The sequence below is a fragment of the Chiloscyllium punctatum genome, chromosome 9 (assembly GCF_047496795.1).
Source record: "Chiloscyllium punctatum isolate Juve2018m chromosome 9, sChiPun1.3, whole genome shotgun sequence".
In the NCBI taxonomy this organism is placed as follows: Eukaryota; Metazoa; Chordata; class Chondrichthyes; order Orectolobiformes; family Hemiscylliidae; genus Chiloscyllium; species Chiloscyllium punctatum.
Genome location: NC_092747.1, coordinates 74,943,470 through 74,959,114, shown reverse-complemented (window position 1 = coordinate 74,959,114; position 15,645 = coordinate 74,943,470). Strand labels below are relative to the sequence as shown.

The window sequence follows — 15,645 nt, the reverse complement described above, 5'->3', positions numbered from 1 at the left end:
TTTTACTCTAGTGATGGAGAGGGATAAGTGTGTACTACAGGGCAAGAGTTATAGCTGGGGGCAGGGAAATTATGATGCGGTGAGGCATGACTTAGGATGTGTGGATTGGAAAAGTAGATTCCAAGGCAAGAGCGTAATTGATATGTGGAACTTGTTCAAGGAGCAACTATTGAGTGTCCTTGATAAGTACGTACCTATCAGGCAGGGAGGAAAGGCTCGTGTGAGGGAGCCGTGGTTTAATAAGGAATTGGAATCCCTTGTTAAATGGAAGATGGCGGCCTTTGTAAAGATGAGGCGTGAAGGTTCAATAGGGGCGATTGAGAGTTATAAGGTAGCCCGGAAGGACCTGAAGAGAGAGCTAAGAGCAGCAAGGAGGGGACATGAAAAGGTCCTTAGTTGGTAGGATTAGGGAAAACCCTAAGGCTTTCTATAGGTATGTTAGGAATAAAAGAATGACTAGGGTAGGAATAGGTCCAATCAAGGATAGTAATGGGAAGTTGCGTGTGGAGGCTGAAGAGATTGGGGAGGCACTGAATGAATACTTTTCGTCAGTATTCACTCAGGAACAGGACATTGTTGTCGATATGAATACTGAGGCATGAATAAGTAGAATGGATGGCTTTGAGATATGTAGAGAAGAGGTGTTGGAAATTCTGGCAAGGGTGAAAATAGATAAGTCCCCTGGGCCTGATGGCATTTATCCTAGGATTCTCTGGGAAGCAAGGGAGGAGATTGCAGAGCCATTGGCCTTGATTTTTGTGTCCTCTTTGTCTACAGGAGTAGTGCCAGAGGACTGGAGGCTAGCAAACGTGGTTCCCTTGTTCAAGAAGGGGAGTAGGGATAATCCTAGTAACTATAGGCCAGTGAGTCTCACTTCTGTTGTGGGCAAAGTCTTAGAGAGAATTGTAAGGGATAGGATTTATGCACATCTGGATAAGAATAATGTGATCAAGGATAGTCAGCATGGTTTTGTGAAGGGCAGGTCGTGCCTCACAAACCTTATTGAATTCTTTGAGAAGGTGACTAAGGAGGTAGATGAGGGGAAAGCGGTAGATGTGGTATATATGGATTTTAGTAAGGCGTTTGATAAGGTCCCCCATGGTAGGCTACTGCAGAAAATACAGAGATATGGCATTGAGGGTGAGTTGGAGGTTTGGATTAGGATTTGGCTGGCTGGAAGAAGACAGAGGGTAGTAGTTGATGGCAAAGGTTCATCTTGGAGTGCCGTCACTAGCGGTGTTCCGCAAGGATCTGTTTTGGGACCATTGCTGTTTGTCATTTTTATAAATGACCTGGAGGAAGGGTTAAAAGGTTGGGTGAGCAAGTTTGCGGATGATACGAAAGTCGGAGGAGTTGTAGACAGTGAGGAAGGATGTGGCAGGTTACAGCGGGATATAGAGAAGCTGCAGAGCTGGGCAGAAAGGTGGCAAATGGAGTTCAATGTAGCTAAGTGTGAGGTGATTCACTTTGGTAAGAGTAACAAAAAGATGGGGTACTGGGCTAATGGTCGGATACTTGGTAGTGTGGAAGAGCAGAGGGATCTTGGTGTCCATCTACACAGATCTCTGAAAGTTGCCACCCAGGTAAATAGTGCTGTGAAGAAGGCATATGGCGTACTGGCTTTTATTGGTAGAGGAATTGAGTTCCGGAGTCCTGAGGTCATGCTGCAGTTGTATAAGACTCTGGTGCGGCCGCATCTGGAATATTGTGTGCAGTTTTGGTCGCCATACTATCGGAAGGATGTGGAGGCACTGGAACGGGTGCAGAGGAGGTTTACCAGGATGTTGCCTGGGATGGTAGGAAGATCGTATGAGGAAAGGCTGAGGCACTTGGGGTTGTTTTCATTGGAGAAAAGAAGGTTTAGGGGTGACTTGATAGAGGTGTACAAGATGATTAGGGGGTTAGATAGGGTTGACAGTGAGAACCTTTTTCCACGTATGGAGTCAGCTATTACAAGAGGGCATAGCTTTAAATTAAGGGGGGGTAGATATAGGACTGATGTTAGGGGTAGGTTCTTCACTCAGCGAGTCGTAAGTTCATGGAATGCCCTGCCAGTAGCAGTGGTGGACTCTCCCTCTTTATGGGTATTTAAGCGGGCATTGGATAGGTATATGGAGGATAGTGGGTTAGTGTAGGTTAGGTGGGCTTAGAAGGGCCTGTACTGCGCTGTATTCTTCTATGTTCTATATTCTATGTTCTAGAATTAGAGGCAATCAATTTAGAATTGAAATGAGGAAACATTTCCTCAGCTAGAGGAAATGGTGGGCCTGTGGAATTCATTACCACCAAGTGCAGTGGAGACCGGGACGCTAAATGTCTTCAAGGCAGAGATTGATAAATTCTTGATCTTGCAAGGAATTAAGGGCTACGGGGAAGAATGCGGGTAAGTGGCATTGAAATGCTCACCAGCCATGATTGAATGGCGGTGTGGATTCGATGGACCAAATGGCCTTACTTCCACTCCTATGCCTTATGGTCTTCTGGTCTTCTTTCTTCCTGAACTGGAGCATTGCATGAGAGGTAATCTATTTAACTAATTTTGTCTTTCCCAAGGGTGTGATCATGGAATGTTACTAAGTTGGAATGGTTGCTGTTTAGTCTTTAAATAATCTACTATTCTATTAAGTTTTCCAATAGAATTAAGTTATTCCAATTTTCTTTTGTTTGTATTGTTACTATAGTGTAAGAATAAAGCGTGTTTTGCTTGAAGCCTGGTAACTTGACTAATTTGATGCATTCTGAATGCAATGGCTTTAAAAATAAGAAAAAATTGGGGTCAAGGGTATCTTCTAAATATGTATTGAGGGGGTTTGTTACTGGTCCAGAACAGTAAGAATAATGTAACAATGTTTCTATAACAATGTTATTAGATCAGAGAACTGAAATTGTCTTGATTCTTTACCAAGCAGACAACCGAGCCCAACAGCAGGCATTCCAAATTTCAGTAATACATTAGATTACCTTCAGTATGGAAACAGGGTTTTTGGCACAGCAAGTCCACACCGACCCTCCAAAGAGTAACCCACCCAGACCCATTCCCCTACATTTATGCCTGACTATTGCACTTAACACTATGGACAATTTAGCATGATCTGCACATCTTTGGATTGGGGAGGAGACCCGTGCAGACACTGGGAGAATGTGCAAACGCCACACCTGAGGCAGGGATCGAACCTGGGTCCCTGGCGCTGTGAGGCAGCAGTGCTAACCACTGAGCCACCATACCGCCCCCTTCTACAAGATCAATTCAGCATCAATAATGGAATGAAAAAACTGAAAATGATGCTCAAGAATACTAATATTTTGATTTGAGATCGTAATACGGAGTTTTGAAGATCATTCATTTGACTTGACCTAAAAGCAGTTAATTAACAATGATGGTTCTCAATTAACAACCTTTAATCCACATGTACAATCACATTGTGAAAGGTTTTTTTTGTGATCCCCTGACATTATTGCTAGAAGTTTTATAACAAATAATTTGTATTTTCATGTATATTGTTCCAATGTTGATTACTCAGTTTTGAACAAGTTATACTTGCATTTTCATAGGTGAAACTTCCACCAAGCTTCTCTTTCAAAATTTAAATGCACAGAAAAGACAAACAGAACTTACAAAATCACATGAACATGAAGACAAATAAAACTTTTAACTCAGAATCTGTTACTACACAATGTTAAGTAATGATGCAACATTAGATAGAATTATTAATTACAATTTCATCAACTGAGTAAAGAGGCTATTCTACCAATAACATTAAAGATTTCAAATACTCTTTGGTTTTGATTTTTTGTTTTGCTAATTAATTTTTTAAAATAATTTTGTTATTGTTACTATTATCACACCAGAAGATGACAATAAGAACCTACATACCAATTAGCTCTTCTGGTTTGTTTATTTACCTTGTAAGGACAACAAATCCCACTAACTCATTCATACAGGTATCACTGAAATGTTGGTCACCAACTCGGTTGTATAGCTCAGTCATGAAGTCTAATACAGTTTCACTACGTAGAACTTTGTGGCTTATATCAACAGACAACAGGATCTTGGTCTCATATCTCAAGATTGAAGTAGAAAAGCCTGGCCATAAAATCAACCTGGAATGAGAAAATACATAAATCGTAAATACATGGCAATTCAGTATTTGGACCCTTTCCAAATACAACAGATTTGGAATTCATCTCAATTCAGAGTATTTCAAAACGGAAGAGGAAGAGAAGTCAAACATTGGCAGATGAGGCACTGGATTAACAGCATATAGCAGGATTCAAGAACTTGACAAATAATTAAGGACTGCATATTTTATTTTGACTGAAGCTGATTTTTCCATTGGACTATCGATTTTCTATTACCAGTTTATGTAGCTCTTCTAGACTCACTCCTGCTTTTGAGACATTTGACTCTGCTCTGGACTAGTCCTGCTATTTGGTCCTGCTAGTTTCATCCCACTGTGGATATCACTTCGAAGGGACTGAACACATAGTTCTATTGCCATTTAATTTCTGTGACTGCTCACTGTGATCACTCAATCCCTACTCACCCTTCAAAATTCCTCAATTGCCTTTGAAGCTTTCTTTGCATCACACCATCAAGCTCATTATGCTGCTACCAATCATGTTTGCTCCAAACAACCTTACAGTTGATCTTTTGCAGTGGTCCCATGGACTCTCATTGGCTTTGGTGCTGTTGATTAATGGGTTTCACTTACACTACACTTCATCCTTTTGTTGGTATAATGGGTCCATCTCAGCAACAGGAGAGTCCACTATGCAGTTCCACTGAACTGCAGGATCAGTCTTTCCTGACACATGATCAATTGTCCATTTTTCCTTGGCTGTCTATTTCTGCAAGGTGACTCCCACCAATGCTTCCATTGATATTTTGCCCTACATGTTTCCTGGATATAGTCTTGTTCCATAAGTAAATCAGAAGTTAAAAGGGTGGAGCTTTTTATTTATTCTTTCTTCGGATATTGACATCTCTGGTTAGGCCAGTAACAGTTGCCCTTGAACTGGGTGACTTTATGCACCATTTCAGAAAGCAATTACAGACCACCACATTACTGTGAATTTGGAATCTCATGTAGAACGGACTAGGTACAGTTGGGGAAGCTCCTTTCCAGAAGGGCATTACTGTACTAGATGGGATTTTATGACAATTGATAATCATTTCATATTCACCATTACAGAGACTAGCTTACAATTCCAATGTAAGTGAATTGAAATTCCACCAAGTTGTCATGGTGGGATTTGGACCTACAGCATTAACCAAGGGCCTTTGTGACATTACCTTTACAATGCTTCCCAGCTGACTTGCTCCATGCAGACATTTTCAATATCTGATCCCAAATATTAAATAGTAACTTTATACTTTTTTTACATTGTCTTCTCAGTCAACTGTATGTTCTACCTAATCTCTACATATTTCCTATTGTGGCCATTAATAGTTTTGGTGCTTCAGACCCAAGTCCACTACCCAAATCTCGGTTTCTGTTCGAGTGCAAAAGCCTTTCTCCTCTCTCTGCTCTCTTGCCACACATGGAGCATTCAGCACTAGGAATCATCATCTCAGGTGAGAAGTCAGCCAGTAAGGAAGAGAAATATTCATCACCCGCTGGGTGAGGACATTTGCATTGTCTACCGGAGGGTTGTGGATGCGCAGTTGGTGAGAATATTCAAGAATTAAATAAATATATTTATGGTCTGTAAGGGTATCAAAAGATATGAGGATATGGTAGAATGATTAACTCTGACATCAAAACCATCTTAATAAACTGCTGGACTTGCTCAACTGATGGTATGGTCCAATTCACTCTTCTTGCAAATTTTCTGCTTTATTACCAATCTCGAGTTGAATTCCTCTTGAATATTCCTAATGTTTCTCACTGTGTTCTTCTCAGCATTCTCTAAAGGGCTCTCACTATTGTTTGATTACAAGAAGCACCTCCAATTGCTTCATTCTTCAATCTTCCTTTCCAACGCATCCACTGAGTAGCCACATCACCAATCTCTTGCCTACATCCCTCTTCCTCCTATATAAGGCTGTCCATCCAAAAACACTAAGCTGAATTTAACAAGTAAGATGAAGGTATATTCATAATGCTGTTATTAGTCTACATCAGAACTGTGAACCAGTAACATGTTTTAAACCATCTCCTCAAATTATTGGCTACATGGTTGAACAGAACTTGAGTACTGCCAAAAAAAAAGCAAAATTTTTCATCTTGCATTCATCAGGGCAAACTTGCACAATGATCAAATCTAAAAAGGAACAATCTAGACTGTTTAGCAGAGGGTGCTGACTGATTAACAAGGGTACTCTAATTAGTAGAGGTATTGTCACAGAGATTCAACCAAGAAATGGACATCTTCAAGCTCTGGTTCACATGAAAAAAAGCAGATTGTGATGGTGGCATTTTTTTCTGTATGCAATGGATAGAGCTGTATGTGAAAATATGTGATTTCTAGCACCTGTAAGCAAGCAGCACTATAAACTCAACTGATAATCATAAATTGATAAAATGTGATATGAATTAAGGTGCCAGAGTGAGGTCAGGTATGTAGGCTTGGTGAACCTGTTTGACTGACAAGCCATATCAAATCTAGAACTCCTTGCAATAGACAGACTACTGTCTGGATACAGTCAAAAAGTGCAGTGCTGGAAAAGCACAGCCAGTGAGACAGCATCTGAGCAGCAAGAGAGTTAACAATGTTGAGCATAAATTCTTCATCTGGATTCTGCAGTCCTCATTTTCCACTGTCTGTATCCAACCAGTCCAAACTTGCAAAACTCAGGACAAAGTGCCCAAACATAAGACAACATTCGCTAAGAATTATACTAACTACCAAACTGCAATTTAGGTCTCTCTAGAAGATTTTGAACAGAAACAAATATGGAAGGAAAACAACAGCTATGGCAGTCCACACAGGAATAAGACTGTTTTCATTGTTAACCACCATGCGGAAAGCTGAAGGAAGCTTGTCCACTAGCTGACGAGAACAAATCCATAGCACTTTAACAATGCTGCAAGAAACACCATGGAGAGGCTGAGGGAAGAAATCACCGAGTAGACTTTGCTGCTGCAAGTTGAATCAGAGGTTAGCCGAAGAGCAAGGGAGAGGATATATGTTGTCATTGATGCTATGACTCAGCACTGGAAACGGAGAATGATTTAGCTTGTTTCTTGATGCGGGCAGACAGTAAGCTGGTTTGGAGTGTGTCTACTTCAACACCAGAAGTATCCGAAATAAGGTAAGTGAGCTTGCAGCATGGATTGGAACCTTGGACAGAAACATTTTGGCCATTTTGGAGACATGGATACAACAGGGCTTGGAATGAATATTGCAGGTTCCAGTGTTTAGATCTTTCATTAAGAACAGGCAAGGCAGTAAAAGAGGGGGAGGGATGGCCCTGTTAGTCAAAGATAGTATAATGGTGGCTGAAAGAACTTTTGATGAGGACACGTCTACTGAAGTAGTGTGGGCTGAGATTAGAAACAGGAGAGGAGAGGTCACACTGCTGGGAGTTTTTTTTTTATAGACCTCCACAGAGAGATTGACAAAATGATTCTGGGTAGGAATGAAAGAAACACAATGGTCATTATGGGGGCTTTAACTTACCCAACGATGACTGGAAATGCTCTAACCCTAGTACGTCAGATGGATCAGTTTTTGTCCAATGTGCACAGGAGGGTTTCCTGGCACAGTATATCGAGGGTCTGACAAGAGGGGAGGCCACACTGGATCTCATGCCTTGGTAATGAACCAGGCCAGGCGTTTGATTTAGTGGTAGGTGAGCGCTTTGGAGGGAGTCACCACAATTCAGTTACGTTTAGTTTAGCAATGGAAAGGGATAGGTACATGCCACAGGACAAGAGTTATAAATGGAGGAAGGGGGCAATTATAATGTGATTAGGCAAGACTTGGGATGCACAGAATGCCAAAATGCAGAGGATGGGGACAATCGAAATGTGGAGCTGGTTTAAGGAACAGATATCGCGTGTCCTTGATAGGTACGTCCCTGTCAGGCAGGGAGGAAGTGATAAGGTAAGGAAACCGTGGTTTACTACAGAAATTGCATCTCTTGTTAAGCGGAAGGAGGCGGCATATGTGACAATGAGACAAGATGGTTCAGATGAGACGATAGAGAGTTACAGATCAGCTAGGAAGGATTTGAACTGAGAGTTAAGAAGAGCAAAGAGAGGACATGAGCAGTCTTTAGCAAACAGAATAAAGGAGAACCTTAAAGCTTTCTATAGGTATGTGAGGAATAAAAGGATGACGAGGGTGGGAATAGGACCAGTCAAAGACACAAGTGGGAAGTTGTGTGTGGACCCTGTGGAGATCGGAGGGGTGATAAACGAACATTTCTCATCGGTCTTCACTTAGGAAAAGGAGAATATTGTAGAGGAGAAGAATGAGTTACAAGATATTAAACTAGAACGGATCAAGGTTAGTAAGGAAGAGGTGTTATCAATTCTAGAAGGAGTGAAAGTAATAAGTCCCCTGGGCTGGATGGGATAGAACATAGAACATAGAACAATACAGCACAGAACAGGCCCTTCGGCCCACGATGTTGTGCCGCTCTTCTATCCTAGATTAAGCACCCATCCATGTACCTATCCAAATGCCACTTAAAGGTCGCCAATGAATCTGACTCTACCACTCCCTCGGGCAGCGCATTCCATGCCCCCACCACTCTCTGGGTAAAGAACCCCTGACATCTCCCCTATACCTTCCACCCTTCACCTTAAATTTATGTCCCCTTGTAACACTCTGTTGTACCCGGGGAAAAAGTTTCTGACTGTCTACTCTATCTATTCCTCTGATCATCTTATAAACCTCTATCAAGTCACCCCTCATCCTTCGCCGTTCCAACGAGAAAAGGCCGAGAACTCTCAACCTATCCTCGTACGACCTACTCTCCATTCCAGGCAACATCCTGGTAAATCTTCTCTGCACCCTCTCCAAAGCTTCCACATCTTTCCTAAAGTGAGGCGACCAGAACTGCACACAGTACTCCAAATGTGGCCTAACCAAAGTCCTGTACAGCTGCAACATCACCTCACGACTCTTGAATTCAATCCCTCTGCTAATGAACGATAATACTCCATAGGCCTTCTTACAAACTCTATCCACCTGAGTGGCAACCTTCAAAGATCTATGTACATAGACCCCAAGATCCCTCTGTTACTCCACCTGACCAAGAACCCTACCATTAACCCTGTATTCCGCATTCTTATTTGTTCTTCCAAAATGGACAACCTCACACTTGGCAGGGTTGAACTCCATCTGCCACGCCTCAGCCCAGCTCTGCATCATATCCAAGTCCCTCTGCAGCCGACAACAGCCCTCCTCACTGTCCACAACTCCACCTATCTTTGTATCATCTGCAAATTTACTGACCCACCCTTCGACTCCCTCCTCTAAGTCATTAATAAAAATTACAAACAGGATTCTCTGGGAAGCTAGGCAGGAGATGGTGGAGCCTTTGACTTTGATCTTTGAGTCGTCATTGCCTACAGGTTAGTACCAGAGGACTGGAGGATTGCAAATGTTGTGACCTTGTCAAAAAGGGCAGTAGAGATGACAGATAATTATAGACCAGTGAGCCAGTGGAAAGGATTATAAGAGATAGGATGTCTAATCATCTAGCAAGCAACAATTTGATTTCAGAGAGTCAACATGGTTTCGTCAAGTTCAGGTCGTGTCTCACAAACCTCATTGAGGTTTTTGAGAAAGTGACCAAACATACGGTCGAGGGTAGGATAGTTGATGTGGTGTATGTGGACTTCCAGTAAAGTCTTTGATAAGGTTCCACATGGTAGGCTGTTGGAGAAAATGCAGGGGCATGGGATTGAGGGTGATTTAGCAGTTTGGTTTAGAAACTGGCTTTCTGAAAGAAGGCAGCGAGTGGTGGTTGATGGAAAATATTCAGCCTGGAGTCCGGTTACTAGTGGTGCGCCATAAGGATCTGTTTTGGGACCACTGCTGTTTGTCATTTTTACAAATGACTTAGATGCAAGCATAGGTGGATGGGTTAGTAAGTTTGCAGATGATACTAAAGTCAGTGGAATAGTGGACAATGTGGTTGCAGGTTGCAGGGGGACTTGGATAAACTGCAGAATTGGGCTGAGAGGTGACAAATGGGATTCAATGCAGCTAAATGTGAGGTGATTTCACTTTGGGAAGAATAACAGGAAGGCAGAGAACTGGGTCAATGGAAAAATTATTGGTGTGCAGAGGGATTCTGGAGTCCATGTACACAGACCCCTGAAAGTTGTCACCCAGGTTGATAGTACTGTTAAGGTGGCATACAGTGTGTTAGGTTTTATTGGTAGAGGAATTGAGTTCCAGAGCCATAATGTCATGCTGCAACTATTCAAAACACTAGTGCGGCTGCACTTGGAATATTGTGTACGGTTCTGATCGCCCCATTCCAGGAAAGATGTGGAAGCATTGGAAAAGGTGCAGAGGAGATTTACCAGGATGGTGCCTGGTCTGGAGGGAAGACCTTATGAGGAAAGGCTAAGAGACTTGGGTCTGGAGAGCAGGCGGCTAAGAGGGGATTTGATAGAGACATACAAGATGATCAGAGGTAGACAGTGAAAGTCATTTTGCTAGGATGATGACGTCAGCTTGTGTGCAAGGGCATAACTACAAATTGAGGGGTGATAGATTTAAGACAGATGTCAGAGGCAGGTTCTTTACTCAGAGTGTGGATAGGGTGTGGAATGCCCTGCCTGACAATGTAGTTAACTGAGCCACATTAGAGAAATTTAAACAATCCTTGGATAATGATGGGATAGTGTAGGGGGATGAGCTTACATTAGTTCACAGGTTGATGCAACATTGACGGCCGAAGGGCCTGATCTACACTGTATTGTTCTATGTTCATGTTCTGTGGGCTGAATCTAGCATCTTTATGCCTGTCATTTTTGCTGGTTTTCATGGAGAGTTTCTCTTCACAAGGCCTAACAGATTTTCTGATCATACCTCAGTAAACTTACCTTGTTAATGACCCACGCCAGCCCAACAACATTCTTCATATTTGATTGTAACCCATTCTAATACTTAACCCAGAAGAACTTGCTATTGTCTAGATATTACAGAATGGAATAGTATCCCTGGCATTGGTGCCTTCTTTAAAAGTCCATTTTGCACCCTGACTAACCTGCACTGTTCCTGATATTTGGCCTGGACTTGTCAGAGAAAGGAAAATTTGCACCTCATTTTGTGGCAGGGTCCTGCTGGACAAGTGGTGCAGACACAGGATATCTTCTTACCACTGAACCAGCAATTCAGGCTACAGCATCAATTACCTGGAGCAATACACAGCAATATAGGAAGAAGTCAATACTTTTCTCTACTCTTTAGTGCCACCAGGGATGATGTAGTGGCTCAGTGGTTAGTACTGCTGCCTCACTGCACCAGAGACCCCTCAGACTACTCTGGTGTGTGAAGTTCTTCCCAAGTCTGCATGGATTTTTTTCCAGGTGTTCCAGTTTCCTCCCACAGTTGAAGACGTATAGGTCAGGTCGATTGACCATGCTAAATTGTCCATTTGTCCATCGCCAAACCCTAACCACCCGACACCTGGAGGAAGAATGCCTCATCATCAGCCTTGGGATCCTCCAACCACATGGGATCAATGTGGATTTCATTAAGTTTGCTCATTTCCCCTCCCCCACCTTATCCAAGACCCAAACTTCCAACTCGACACTGCCCTCGTGACCTGTCTTACCTGTCCATCTTCCTTTCCACCTATCTGCTCCACTCTCCACTCTGACCTATCACCATTACCCCCAGCTTCATCAACCTAATGAACTCTCAACTACCTTTGCCCCAGCCCCCACCCCCCCATAAACCACCCCCCCACTCTCATTTATCTCTCCAGTCCCTTAGCTCACATCCTCATTCCTGATGAAGGGCTTTTGCCTAAAATGTCGATTCTCCTGCTTCTCGGATGCTGCCTGACCTGCTGTGCTTTTCCAGCACCACACTCTCAACTCTGATGTCCATCTTCTGCAGTCTTTATTTTCTCCTAAATTGCCCATAGTGTCCAGGGATCTGTAGGTTAAGTAAATTAGCCATGGGACACGCTGTCCAGAGATTTGATGGGATAAATAGCCTGCTTCCACAGTGTAAGGATTCTATAATTCTACGATATCTCACAGTTGTGCTCTTCTCTGCTATTGTACCCATTCCAACCGAGGTTCATTGTCCACCACTCTTAATATTGTCTGTAACATCTCCTCTCACTCTACTTTACCCACCCTTGTTGCCCTATGCACTGCCTATTCATGCCAGGCATATTTCTATCTGCAACAAAAGTAACAGCTCTGCCATTGATTTCAAATCGCCCATTATCTCTACATCTCTTTCATCCCAGGAAGAAAACAGCCCAAAATAGAACACAAGATGTCAGGACAAATGATGGGCTGCCTGAAATTCAGCTCCTCCTCCCTTACAAAGAGAGTACCCTGATGCTTTCCACCACAAGCAGCTAACTAACAAGAGACTAGTATCAGAGGCTACCCTTGACTTATGGTATTGGGGCCACCTAACTGTAGTCTATTTCCCTTGATATGACTGAGGTCTGCTGACAACAATGAAAAGCTTCCTGGTTTTGTGTCTGTGCCAAACAGCATAGAAATACAGAGCACTATGACCCTGGTATCACTGGCTGAGGGGCAAGATGTAAAAAGGCAAGGCAAGATAATGCAGGGAGCATTCAGGTGGGCACTGAAAAAGAAAGCAAATAGCAAAGAGATGTTTGCTGTTGCATCCCAAGATGCAGCAGTACTGGAGTATAGAGGCAACCTACAAGTAGATTGGAGTTGCGCCATGAGGCATTCTTAGAAAATGGCACAAGTCAGATGCCAATATCTGTTGACATGGGAGTGCCTTGCAGTGAGCAGTGATTTCTTGCCATCCAGCTTTCACTCAGCAAGCTATACGATAGAAATCTACATAGTAATGAGGTGAGTCTGCAAGTTTAAGATCATTAGCAAGCAATAATCCCCATTAATAATAATAAACAAAGGTCATGCCTCAAAAACAAGTTAAAAGACACAGCATGCTGTTTGTGATGTCAAGATAGGCCTCCCTGCCACATTTATCATCATAATCTATAATGTTCAGGCCCCCATAAGATTCCATCCTGTATCTTCTGCAATGCAATGATTGCCTTGTGCCTGGCTGACGTGATTCATGTCCTTTAGAAATTATAACCCAATTCTTGTCTGCAGTCTCCAAGATGATTTAATAGTCATTGTCAGCTCCCAATACAATCAAGATACAGTTAACAGTTACGTTGCTTCAGATTTCATCAATACTTTATGGAGACTCAAGGTTCAGTTCTGACTGATGGAAGTTCTTTTTATTTTCTGCTTTGATACAGCAACTCTTCAAAGCTGGGGCAGTAAATCAGTTTTCCTGATCATCTCAATTTACTATTTGAAAGCATTCTAACTTCCTGCAGTCAATATGTGCATTTACTATATTTTTGTTACTTATAAAATAACAATAAACAAAGTCAGAATGTAGAATCAGAGTGGGTAGAACTGTGGAAGCGTAAAGTTAAAAAAAAAACACACTGGGAGTTACGTACAGGCCTCCAAACAGTACTCAGGATATGGGGCATAAAATACACCAAGATATAGAAAAGGCGTGTAAGAAAGTCAAAGTTACAGTGATCATGAGGGATTTCAATATTCAGGTGGACTGAGAAAATTAGACTGGTAGCGAATTGCAAGAAAAGGAATTTGTGATATGTTTGCGAGTTGGCTTTTTGGAGCAGCTTGCGGTGGAGCCCACTAGGGAACAGGCAATACTGGATTTAGTATTGTGCAATGAGGGAGACTTGATCAGGCAGTTGATGGAGAAGGAACCCTTTGAAGGCTGTGACCATAATATGATAGAAATTACTCTGCAATTTGAGAGGGAGAAGGTGGAATCAGATGTAACAGTTGAATAAAGGCAAATACAGAGGCATGGGGTGGGGTGGGGTGGGGTCGCTGACCAGAATTGACTGGGAGAGAAGCCTAGCAGAAAAGACAGTGGAACAGCAATGGCAGGAGTTTCTGGGAGTAATTCAGGCGACAGCAAAAATTCATCCTGAGATAAAAGGAGGATGATATGGGGAGGATAAGGCAGATGAGGGATGTCGGGGACAGCATAAATGCAAAAGAGAAAGCATGTAATATGTTGAAGGGCAGTGGGAAGGCTGAAGATTGGGAAGCCTATAAAGACCAACAGAGGACAATGGAGAAAGTAGTAAGGAGGGAAAATATTAAATATGAGGGTAAGCTAGACAGTAACATTAGGAAAGATTGCAAGAGTTTCTTTACATATATAAAAGGGCAAAAGAGAGGCAAGGATGGACATTGGGTATTGAAAAATGATGCTGGGAAAGTAGTAAAGTGAACAAAGAAATGGCTGAGGAACTCAATAAGTACTTTGCGTCAGTCTTCATAGTGGAAGACACAAGTAATGTCCAAAAAATTCAAGAGTCAGGGGGCAGAGATGAATATGGTGGCCATCACCAAGGAGAAGGCTTTAGGAAAACTAAAGGTTTGAAAGTGGATAAATCACCTGGACAAGATGGGCTATATCCTAGAGTTCTGAAGGAGAAAGCTGAAGAGATAGTGGAGGCTTTAGTCGTGATCCTTCAGGTATCACTGGAGTCAGGGAAGGTTGCAGAGGACTGGAACATTGCTAATGCAACCCCTGTTTAAGAGGGGAGTAAGGTAAAAGACTGGAAATTATAGGCTGGTTAGCCAGACTTCAGTCATTGGTAAGATTTTGGATATCAGTGCGAAGGATGAGATTTCTAAAATAGGGCAAATTCAGCATGGCTTCATCAAGGGCGGCACGGTGGCACAGTGGTTAGCACTGCTGCCTCACAGCGCCGGAGACCCGGGTTCAATTCCCGCCTCAGGCGACTGACTGTGTGGAGTTTGCACGTTCTCCCCGTGTCTGCGTGGGTTTCCTCCGGGTGATCCGGTTTCCTCCCACAGTCCAAAGATGATTAAATTGCCCGTAGTGTTAGGTAAGGGGTAGATGTAGATGTAGGGGTATGGGTGGGTTACGCTTCGGCGGGGCAGTGTGGACTTGTTGGGCCGAAGGGCCTGTTTCAACACTGTAAGTAATCTAATCTAATCTAAAAAAAAGGGAAAGTTATTCCTGACAAATCTGTCAGAATTCTTTGAGGTGGTAATGAGCAGGTTCAACCAAGGACAAACAATGAATGTCATCTATCTGGACTTCCAGAAAGTCTTCGATAAGGTGCCATGCAGAAGGCTGCTGAGTAAGATAAGGGCCCATGGTAATAGAAGATTGGCCTTTTGGCAAAAGGCAAACAGTGGGGATAAAGGGGTCCTTCTCAGGATGGAAGTAGGTAACTAGTGATGTTCCACAAGGGTCAAAAAGTTGGGAGCACAACTTTTCACTTTTTACATTAACGATCTGAATGAAAGAATTGAGGGTATTCTGGCTAAGTTTGCAGATGCTACAAATATAGGTGGAGGGGCATGTAGTGTTGAAGAGTCAGGGAAGCTGCAGAAAGATTTGGACAGGTTAGGAGAGTGGGCTAAGAAGTAGGAGATGAAATGCAATGTGGAAGAGTGTGGGGGTCATGCA

General features: G+C 42.7%; 1 protein-coding gene across 1 annotated transcript in view; it reads right to left on the bottom strand.

Annotated features, from left to right (window-relative positions):
• LOC140481513 (piwi-like protein 4) overlaps positions 1-15,645 on the bottom strand; it is a 153,707-nt gene that overhangs the window by 126,276 nt on the left and 11,786 nt on the right. Inside the window, exon 5 of the mRNA XM_072577831.1 lies at positions 3,904-4,101. Within this exon, the coding sequence (XP_072433932.1) occupies positions 3,904-4,101 (198 nt within the window). The remainder of the gene's footprint in view (positions 1-3,903; positions 4,102-15,645) is intronic.